Source organism: Rhopalosiphum maidis, chromosome 1 (genome assembly GCF_003676215.2).
Source record: "Rhopalosiphum maidis isolate BTI-1 chromosome 1, ASM367621v3, whole genome shotgun sequence".
Taxonomy (NCBI): Eukaryota; Metazoa; Arthropoda; class Insecta; order Hemiptera; family Aphididae; genus Rhopalosiphum; species Rhopalosiphum maidis.
In genome coordinates, this window is record NC_040877.1 from 36,499,523 (window position 1) to 36,511,436 (window position 11,914).

The 11,914-nt window shown below is 26.2% G+C and overlaps 1 protein-coding gene across 4 annotated transcripts; it reads right to left on the minus strand.

Annotated features, from left to right (window-relative positions):
- Positions 1-3,444: 3,444 nt before the first annotated feature.
- On the minus strand, positions 3,445-11,874 carry LOC113559409. Of its 4 annotated transcripts, none has more exons than XM_026965233.1 (9): positions 11,561-11,874; positions 6,206-6,378; positions 6,067-6,143; positions 5,835-6,012; positions 5,314-5,526; positions 5,069-5,216; positions 4,749-4,993; positions 4,548-4,676; positions 3,445-3,752 (listed from the first exon to the last, which is right to left on the minus strand). In XM_026965233.1, exons 2-9 carry the CDS (start codon positions 6,368-6,370, stop codon positions 3,495-3,497), a joined length of 1,413 nt encoding a protein of 470 aa, XP_026821034.1. In that variant the 5' UTR covers positions 6,371-6,378; positions 11,561-11,874; the 3' UTR covers positions 3,445-3,494. The 4 variants fall into 4 exon arrangements, with proteins under 4 accessions (XP_026821034.1, XP_026821044.1, XP_026821026.1 ...); XM_026965243.1 differs by lacking the exon at positions 11,561-11,874 and adding an exon at positions 11,352-11,419; XM_026965225.1 differs by lacking the exon at positions 11,561-11,874 and adding an exon at positions 8,326-8,428.
- Between the last annotated feature and the right edge of the window lie 40 nt (positions 11,875-11,914).

Consider the following 11,914-nt stretch of genomic DNA (forward strand, 5'->3'; position numbering starts at 1 on the left):
CCCTATCCAAAAGACGACCTTATACTAACTTCACGTGGTCAACATGAACGGTATTGGTGACTAGGCTAATAGTTTGTTATATAATGAGCAACGCGACTGGCGCACAACACGAATACGTGAACCGAACGACGAACACGACTTACCAGTTCCGTTTGGATTTCTATAAACAGTGACGTCAAGTCATCGTTATTTTGTAGGCACTATAGGCATATATTATTTTAGTAAATTGTCCCCGTGGCTTGTAAGCGATGAGTCGGTGAATGTGTTGTTTCTTTTTTTGATTTTTAAACAACGATCGATCCGTAATATTTACGTGTTGCAATAACCAATGATTGTGTACATTATTTATCATAAATTGTTATTATTTTTATATTATGTTTTGTTAAATAGTCCGATGCAGCACTGGTCGGCGTGCCACAAAAATAAATTTCATTTTAATGTCTTCGTGGGGTCACACAATTCGACGATCGAGTGAACTTGTAAACATTACCGACCAAATATCGCAACCTTTCGTAAAATTCGCATTTTTGCCAGTCAATATTGTTTATGTATACTCATATATATGCATACGAACGTAATTTAATAACACATTTTTAGAACAACAAAAAACCTCCGTTTAATAGAAATCATTATAATAGTCTCGTGGCATCGTGTAATCTGTTCCCGAATTGCTACGATGTAGACTACACAACATACGTGCACATTGGATTGCGTCATCTTCGGGCGTAATGATTAGAATTGTAAGTTATAATATATTAACATCCATCAGAAATTATTCCATACTTTATAGTCATTATTCCGAATATTCTTGAGATTGTTTGCTAATAATATTTTATTGATTATTGTTCGACGTTTATGGTTTACATTAACGTCATAAAATTAAAAATAATGTTATTCCATCCCAACAGTAGGGAACAGGGATATACTGTAAAGGTTTGGCTATTATTTATTTAACCAATTACAAGTGATTAACTTAAATTGAGAATAACAATAATTTTGCGCATAACTGCATTAGATATATTAAAATGTATATATTTAAAATATATTATAGAAATCTTCAGTATTATGGGTTATGTTTAAAAACAATGTTACCTAATTTAGGACTTTAGGAGTAGTTTTTAAAATCAATAATCCTAGGTGCACCACAACCATCTAAATTATAACTAGGACTGGCTTAGTGAATATCAGGGGTTATGCGTGCTAAATGTTTTTATAGGATCTATTCAGTGACGTGTTTAGGCGATACTTTGGAGTCTCAGTGGCAGACGATAGTGTGATTTTATGTCCATCATTAAATATGAATATTGGATTGTGAATAACTAGGTAAACATTAGTTCTAGTCAATTATTAGGTACCTCGTACTTAAATAACCAAACTATATCATATAATACAACTTATATTTTATCATAATTCTTAATTAGTATTAACTAATAATTGATCAACTTAAAAGACAAAAGTTCAAACAATAACCAACAATAAATGCTTAATAATTTTTTTTCAACTAGTCATAGGGTACTGTGCTGCACGCCGCAGCTTGCGTTGTCTGATTATAATAGTATTTATTACTAAATTACCAATTTTGTTTGAGAATGATAAAATAAGTACCTATTTCAGATATTTTATGATTTATTATAAATTTATTTATAACATGTAAGTATTTAATCTATAAAATAAGATGAATAGGTATGAAAACATACCTACACCAAAAATCAAATTTTACATAATTTTAGATATTAAGCGAATGACGAAATTACGTAGGTATTTCAACTAAAAATAACGATATTATTCATTATTATGTTATAATTTAAAAATATCCGTGGGTGGGATGTATACAACTTAGTCTTTAACGCATATTATTATATTTTATACATACTTTAAACATACTTTTAATACTCTCAGCAAAAATTAATTCAATTTACTATTTTAATAATAGTTAAATAATTTACTTTATAAGCAATATCAAAAAATTTACTTAATGATAAAGGTTGATAGAGAATGTTTCCGCTCAGAATCCTTTTTCATAATATACAAAAATATATCATTTAATTCAAATTTATCATATATGTGTATGGTACATTACAGTAATCCCACTCAACACTTACTACATAGCAGAGCGATACCTACTTTCCCAGCTTTTATTTTTCATTTCTTTTAGGTATTTTTAATTTAAAGTACCTAACCATTAAAATACTATTCATGATAAGTATATCCATTGGAATTATGAAATGTAATGAATTTTATAGTCATTGATATGAATCTATTTCTCATGGAGCATTTGGTTTATTTTCCATGGTGAATAACCTTTTTGTATTTTGTAGCATTTATTTGAAAATATGTTATCTATATAAATAAACTTACAATAAATAATATATGTTAAGGTGATCGAACCTGGCTTGAGTTATTTAAATTAAATAAAGCACTCAATAACAACACTTTATGGTAAAGAGAAATAACGGAACAATATTCAGGACTTATAGTAGCCAGTAGGATGGGTATTAGGTGATTACTGATTAGATATGCAGGTGCCCACAAAAGTGGTAATAAAATGTTTATTAATTTTTTTACATATAATTATTTAAGTCTCATCGTAAGGTTGGTATAAAAAAAAAAAAATGTGTCCAAAAAATGTAATAGTTTGTGTCGCCAATAGTCAGGAGTAATAATCATTTTTCATTTTTCATTTTACAATTGATATTTTATTAATTAGTTTAAAAGTTTTATACTAATAAGATTTAAATACTACCTAAAGTCCTAAAAGCATTTAGCTGAATAAAATAAAAAAAAAACTAACTTAATTGTTTATGTAATGTTTAATTGTATACTTATATAAGTCTATGATTAGTGGATTGGGATAGTTTGAAAGGAATAAATATAATTTTTTGTTGAGAATATGGGTGGGTTTAGCTGGTAATTGTGTTTATGTGTAGAGACTGTAGATCTGAATAGATGGATTGGTTAAAGGTTGTATTATTCAATACATTTAGTTGTCCAACCTTTACCCAAATTAGAATTTTTAAGATAGATACAGAAAGGCTTCAAATAAAAGAAGGAGAATGAATATTATAGAAAAAGAACAATATTAAAAAGTGAAGAAAAAAAAATCAAAGAAAATAATATTAGTGGATATGAAGAGTATCACAACAAGAAATTAAAGAAAGAACAAATATATGAACTTGAATAACTAGTTATTGGAGATATGATAGAAGAATATCAATATTGTAATGCTTTATTATTATTTTTTAATGAAAAGAGAACTGCAAACACTTGTTGTAATCATAGAAAAGTTTAACTCCCCAGGTTAGGTTAGCGTGATGGTAAAATTAATTAACATTTTATTAGTTCATAGTAATTTATTTGCATAAGCTTGCAAAACAAAGTGAGCATGGTAGAAAGCCCTATAGTTAGTTAATAATAAAAATAAGTTAAAATAATAAAATAGAATAATATTATGAAACTATTTAATTTTTATTGAGCAATTACAAGAAATATTTGGTTTATGAAAAATAGATGCTATGTTGTTCTTGTTTCCATTTGGTGTACATATTTTTAGGAATTTTATTCATACTATTTAATTTTTCAATAAAACTGTTTCGTAATTCATCATCTACCAATTGTGTATTCATTAAAGTCTTAAGGAAAGTACCAGTAAAATATTTATTTCTAAAAACACATGCTTCTAAGACAACTCGCATTACTTGACCAGTTGATTTGTAAGATTCGAGCACCTTGACAATGTCTGATTCATGACGGTTCTGAAATATAATAAAATTAATTCAATATTATTATTTAGTACAATAACACGAAGAAAAATCTGTTAATATGTTCAACAATAATACACATTGAAAATCGTTGAAACATATAATCAAAATTTTAATTTCAATATCATATAGATTAGAGAATTCTTGTACATTAATATAATTGATATGTAGTCATAATGTAAAATATTTTAAACATAGTTTAAAATATACTACTCATTCAAATATTTTTAATATGATGACAACAAATTAATGAAAAAATACAGATAATGTTCTACTTAATCTTAAATTTGATAGTAGAAATGGCTCTAGTATTGAACTTGAACCCATAATCAATACATTTGTCAACAATTACAAAGAAACAGTAACCATTTACTGAAATTATATATTTATAATAAAATATATATAATCTATAATATATAGATATTTTTAATAATGTATTTCCTAGTTCAATAATAAATTAAATTAGTTAAAGGTAAAAGCAATATAGTTAACTACATATTATTTATTTCAATGTAAATTAAATAATTTATCAATATAGAAGAATAGAACTATAGCTTGTATTAGACAAATTAGTTTAATCATTTGGCAAAAAAGTTTGCAATCTTATTACATAGATTTTTTTTAAACCTAAACTCAACTTTACAGAATCAGTAAGTTATTGGTACAAAATATAAATACTTAGATAATTAATATTGCTTCAAAGTTATTATTGATATTGAATTAAAATTAATATAATTATATTATTCTTTATATAGTATTAAATAAATAATAAGCTTGATTTTTTTTTACCTCACAATCGTCATAATTTTTAAACAAACCCATGTAATCTTCTCCGTGGTTTATTTTTATTAGTTGGGCTTGGGCTTTTTTGACATAATCTGACTGGACATCTCCACACGATTCTGTAAGTTTAGGTTGCTGGAAAATTTATAACATATTAATATAAATACATTCGAAATAACCAAACTCATGAAATATTTGTATAATTACAGTATTAATATGGGCTGCTAAAGCGGCAGGTAAATCAATAGGCAATAGTTCAGTGAGCAAAGAGTAGAATACTTTAGCAGTATCTACATTTAGTTTATATGAACTGTACCATCTGTTGTATTCTGACCAAAGACCAATTTCCAAACAACAATGACGAAAAATTAATAAAGCAGCTTTTTGCATTAATAAACTTTTTTCTGTAGTCGATTTGGACAATGTTTGATTAAAAAATTCTTCTAATTTCACTGTTAAATAAGTAAAATATTTATAAATAATAATATACATATTACACTAAAAATATATAACAGATAAATAAATACATTTTAACTTATGACATATATGAGATTTAGTTTTTATAAAAGTAGAAATTAAAGACAGCAACAATTTCCAATTGGCTTTTTCTGAATGCTGAGTTAGGACATTTTGAATTAGTGTATATATAACATCTTCATCAATTTCATCTAAAAACTGAAATAATTTAAATTACAATTATTAATTAATATTAAATATATTACTTAAGTTGTTCATTTTTATGTAAGTTGTAATAAAACAATAAAAAAAGTACCATTTTGAGCATGTTATGAACAGAATCTGGAGTTTTATATAATCTATACTGTTCATATGCAATATTCAAATGGAAATTAACATCAGCTATAAGCATGTTTTTTAATATAATTTTGAATATTTTTTGAGTTGTCAATTTTGTTAAATAAGATGAACATTTGAGATTTTTCAAATAGACCCATCCATCATGATTTCTTACGAGTATTGAGCTTGACTGTTAAAAATGTAGAAATAAATCTATAAATTCAAATTAACAATATTCTTACACGTCGATACAAGGCTGCATCTAGAAACTTTGCTTCCCCCAAAAATTTTTAAATACAGAATCATTTTTATTCAGTATGAGAAAAATGTTAAAATGCATAAATATTAATAATAATCAGTAATCACTAATCACATACAAATATATTATACGGTATGCAATGTATGGTATTGTATGAAATATACTATTTAGTCTCCCCCTCTCCAAAAAAAGTTTAGATGTGGCCTTGTATTAATGTACATTGTACACTAAATTAGTACTTGAGTTAAAAACTGTTGAATAATTTGTATGTGTCGATCAAATTTATGGTTAGGTTCCCCAGACAATAAAATTAATAGACTGCCCAATAAGTCTATCAAAATTTCTTGACATAGCTTTTCCTTTGATTCAGACATACAAAGAAGTGTTTTAACAATATGATCAAGATCCCACTTATAACTGAAACAAGTTTATATAATACAAGTAAAAATATTTAGTAAATATTCTACTGACCATATGATAAATTCTGTAAAGTCAACAATTTGTTTTGTATGTAGTTGCCAAATTATTTCAATGGAAAATTTATTCTCCTGAAATAATAATATTAAAGATTTTATAATAATTTAAAATTTTAAAATAGAATATTGTGTACCTGAAGCCCCAAAATAGTCTTTAGTAAATTTGAATTAGTATCTTTAGAAAATTCAATGATCAAATTATCTAAAGTACCTCTATCTTTTTCATCCAACAACATACTCATATCTTTGTTTCTTATAAATAGTTCATTTAATTCTTCTACATTCTTAAATAAAAACATATTGGCACCTAAAATAAGTGTTGATCAATAATATTAATAATATAATAAAATTGTAATTGATACATTAAAATATAGATCAGTATTAAAGTATGAAAAGTTAATATACTAATTAGTATAAATTATAAGCTAGTGTCTTTAATTTCAAAAATCATATTTGCAAATTTAAATAAATCTAGTTGTAATGAAAAATAATAATTCTAGGATTTAAAGGTTAAATTAAATACAATTTTTTTTAATTATTTGATACACATTTAATTGAATGCAATGTATTGATTATTATTAATAAAACAGAATTATTGAATAATACAAATAATAAATGCATTTTAAATTAACAACAGTCAAGAGTTATTTCTAGGCATCTAAGTTCTAATGCTTAATACTGAAACCCTTGAAAAACATGTTGATAGCTGATTAAAAATAAATAGTCAAGAATGATATTTAATCAAGTTTATTATACTCGCTAGTTGTATCACAGAATAGATTAAATTTAATCTATTTGGTGGTTGTATCTTGTATGTTAGTTAAGTAAAAAAATTATGATACCTATATTTTTATTTAGTTATTAATACATCTATATGTACTTATAATATCAATAAATATGACGACATCGTAAGTAAATTAGATACATTTAGACAATTAAGACACATTGCATTATTCTAAGAAAATTTTTAATAATGTTTGATGAAATAATAATAAGATGCATGTTTGAACTATTAACTCTATGTGCCATATCAACAAATAAGATGAATTGAAGTTAAATATAATATAGAAATGCACATTAGAAGTCTATAAAATTTAATATTATAACATCAGTATTGTTCATTTAAAACTATTTTAATTATTGAGTAGTATTAAATACTAATGATAAAATACATGTGTATTATCTAATATTAGTAATGCATAAAGACATCTACTACAGTGTTTGAATTAATAATTTAGAACCATGTTTTTGAACACTTAATGGATATAATAAATACAAATATTATAAAAAATATTAATTACAAGTTTTAATAATTACAAATTAACACTAAGTTAATTTTTATTTAGTTTAAAAATGAATACATTTAATGTGTAGGTATATATTTATAATTTTATTTACATTTTATTATAAATATATATTACCTAGTGTCTTTTGTGAGTTTTACTAGATATACTTTTCTGTTTCTGTTTTTACTTTCACTCATGATAGTATTTGGTAGGTGTAATTTTAATTACTAAAATTATTGTTTAAGTTAATTATGAGATAAGTGCAATTTTTTTTTTATAAATGTTAAATTGTCAACTAAATTAAATGTTAATATATCTTAATAATAACTAGTGCTATTATAAGTTAATATTTCTAGTTTCAGATAAAGAGCAATTTAAGTACCTCTCTTATTTTGTAGGTAAATTATTTTTAATTGTGTGATTAAATTATAATTTTGTAAATATTGAGTAATTAGTAATTCTTTAAATCTATACCAGCTATTATCTAAATAATTATTTTTATGAAAATTTTAACAAGAAACAGCAAAATCATCAAAAAAAGTTAGCATTTGATTTTAATATGAATATTGAACAACCATGATAAACTAACCTAACTTATTTATTATTACTTTAGTTAATGTTTACCTCAATATTATATGGATATTAAATAATTTATAATATTTATAACAATATTGGCAAAATTTTATTTGTGGACTGAAATGTCTGGTCTTATTGAGTGCAAGTAAATGTTAGGCAAACATTGCAATCACATTTTTTTAATAGGTCAATTCACGTTAATACATATTAAAGCTAATAATAAAAAATTGATACTGGTAAACCCAAATATGCTATGCTGTTTATTAGTAGAATAAGACAACACAAGATGTCTTCTTAATACATATCTCCTTACCATTTAAACTTTAAAATTTGATTATTATTTTGCTAAACCACAGGTCTTCATATGCTCAAAAATCAAAATAATAAAATACCTTTGATAACTTCACCAAGAAATTTCGATAAATCTGTCAGTATTTTTTTATTAAATTGAATATTCTAATAAATAAGATAATGTTAGCCACTATGAAGTATTTTTTTTAAATTATTGAAAGAATAATTGACATTTTTCATGTGGTAAAAGTTAAAAACAATTATGATGCAATATTAAAATTATTTACTAATTACTAATAAAATTAAAATAAAATAAATGTCAATGTTTTAGTATCGTTATATACAAAAAAAAGTAAATAAAAACATTAAAAACATACTTTATCAATCTTTAAAAATTTAAATAGTAACAGAATGTAGAATAGTGGAAATGATAACAGATATCTTATCTTTTTAAAACTAAACAGGCAAACGGCTGACACAAGATAAAAAAGCGCGCAACTGCCAAATTATTAAATCGAGTGCCGCGTGAGCCATGTCCTATCCATTTTTTACAAGATTTTTATTTCAAAAATCTAAGCCACTGAAGTTATATTAATAATAAATAGATAATATACATAATATAATTATAATAATAAAATGACTAATGAATAATAGTATATTTATTTATGAAGATCTTCTAAGATCGTCAGATCGTGATTTCTGGTAACTATAATATCATTATCTTTTATATAAATAAAATTGTGTATATTATGATATAGATTACGATTATGTTTTATCGTGCAAGTGTATGACACATTTTTAAGTTAACTACGTGTCTGAATAGGTGTAATATTTAGAATTTTCCGTTCAAATAGACTCCAAAATAACAAAACAATTGTATATTAACTTACAGCCCGCTTCAGGTATATTATTTGAAGTAATATCCTGACATTTTTGGTATAATTCGATTGGTTTAAAACCAAACAAGTTATGTAATTCGTACTAAAGTTATAGCTGTTATATCTTTCACTCATTTAAGTTAAAAATATTATACTTTAATCGATATTATTTTATTATCTTATTGAATAAGTATACATATATATATTCATAAATTATATCATATTATGTTTTATTCGGGCTTACTCAAAACAAAATTTTTGCTAACTAGCTACGTCACAAGTCATCACTGTTTTAACTGTTTTATTAGCTATAATAATATTTATTTACTTTTTACTCGGTTTAAAAGTATAATTAACAAAAATAGGAGTAAACCGGTTTAGGCCACGGATATAGATACTAACTTACCTAACCTAAGAAGCAAAAAAATTCTTAAGCTTATATGTACTCTCGATTATCTGCGGAATAGGGTAGTAGGGCATCCGCAGATAATCCAAAAAATTAAAATTACGAAAATATTTTAAATTGTATAATAAAAAATAAATTGGAAATTGAAATTAAAATTTAACAACCATAATTGCGGTATTTTGATTATTAGGTAATAGAACGACGTATCTCCAATGGTACTGGATGGACTTATTTTTTCATTAAACGTAAGTATTAACAATTACCAAAAAGTATTAGTATATATATATATTTAATAAGCTTATTGTATTTTATGTCGTTTAAATGTTATCGAGTAATCGGCTATCACAATTAAATTAAACCAATAATGATGTATAATGTAAAGATATATATTATTTTTTGTTTATATATGTCATATAGGTATACACTGAATGTATATAATAAAAAAAGGTACAGTAAAAACACGACAAACTTAATTATTCGCTCTCGTTTTCATAAATGAATAGACCCCTAATATCACGGCCATAGTTCCACACACGGACACACGATACTATACAGACAAATCTATTTTAATAATGAGCGAAATATTCAGTGCTTTAATTTTAATTTCATTTCAAAATCAATACTTTAAAAGCGAACTACTACAGCTCATCCTAAAACACATTTATTTTTATAAAAAAAAAATCATTTTCATGTGGTTTCCATAATTCCATATCACGTAGGTACTTAGAAAACAAAAAAGGAGACACAATGGTTAACAAAGCGGTCTCAATAATCTACTCCCTAACGGGCAACGACTAACGTAGTGGCACCACCATAAATATAATTCCAAGTAAATACATAGTAAACGAAACACAAAAATAAAAAACAAAATTATGGCAAAACCATTGAAGTTAATAGCTGAATTATATCTAACAGAAATAAAAATGTAATAAAAACTGTATAAAAAAAACAATTACCTAATGGTAATCTATATAGTTAATTCGACTAGGAGAGAACAATAATCATAAGTAGATCCACAATAAGACACTTGAGTGCGAGTCTTACTTATATTTGATTAGCAAGAAATCCAGACTACCATGTGATACGTGCAAGTGCAACCCTTTAAAAGTTATAATTTAACTCATAATTAAATAATTTACTATGACCCAAAATACTCAATTCATAAATATCAGGTGCAGACTGATAGTGAACAATCATCCGTCAATTATCCGCGGATATCGCTATAATAATAGCGCGTATATCGTAATCATTACTATTTGATGGATTCAGTTCAGGGGTTCTTAAAAAAAAAAATGTATTAATTTTTTTGGTCGAAAACGGCCATGGTGATAACGGGCGAGGGTCATTTTGGCGGAAAACGGAAACCCCCGTTAAATTATGTCTCACACCGGGATCATTGATTAAATATATGATTGTATATTTAAACGATGCCGGGATATCGAGCCATATGGTGAAAACATCTAACGGTTCAGGCAGATTTCATGTTAACGCTTTAGTAATTCGCTGTGATATTAAAAGAATTTTTTGTAATTAAAAAGTAAATCGTTCACCCGCCTGCACCCGTTAAAAAATGTTTTCTATACAAGTATGAACCTGTTGTAAATTTATATTTAACAATTACCGAGTGTCGACTGAGATAAAACCGAATGCTGATTTATAGCAGAAAAATACGGTCGAGGAATACCAATATTTTAAATTAGTGACTATTTTTTAAAAACATGACATAAAAAAAAAAAAAGGAAATACTAAACGAAAAAATGCTAAATTTGTCCAACAAATAAGTACGAGACTGTACGAGATAATACTAAACACGTAGGTTTGATGATAATTATTAAATACCTACCATATAATCGGGATTTACCATAACCGAATACAAAAACCTGTAACGTTATCGTCGCATTTTTGATCGAATATTAACATAATTTAGTAACTCGGCACCGCAATCTAAGCGATAGCAGTAATAATAGTTTTAATAATTTTATTCAAATATCCCAAAAATTTCAGTGTTCGCACACACAAAATTCTATCATGTTCGTGTACATTATGTCTTACATTCATTGTGTATCGAAACGGCGCGTACACGGAAAGCACACGTGCGCCAGTCACCGGCGGCAACGCGCGTGTCGTTGACCGTCACTATAAAAAACCCGCGAACGGGTTGTCCGTCTGGCGGAGGAGGGGGGACCCGTGTAGGCGGCGGTGGGGTAAGACATCGCGAGTTTGCGAAACAAGCGGCGGGGGAGCACTGAGGTTGCGGACGTGTTGTCGTTGAATTTTTGAAAAAGCTCCGGTGGGCGGCCGGTAAAGTCGTGACGACGGGTTGGTCGTGGGTTACGGGACAGACGATTATAGAATGCACGTTTAATTACACCAATATTGATAAAATTATTCAAAAAACAATCGGCA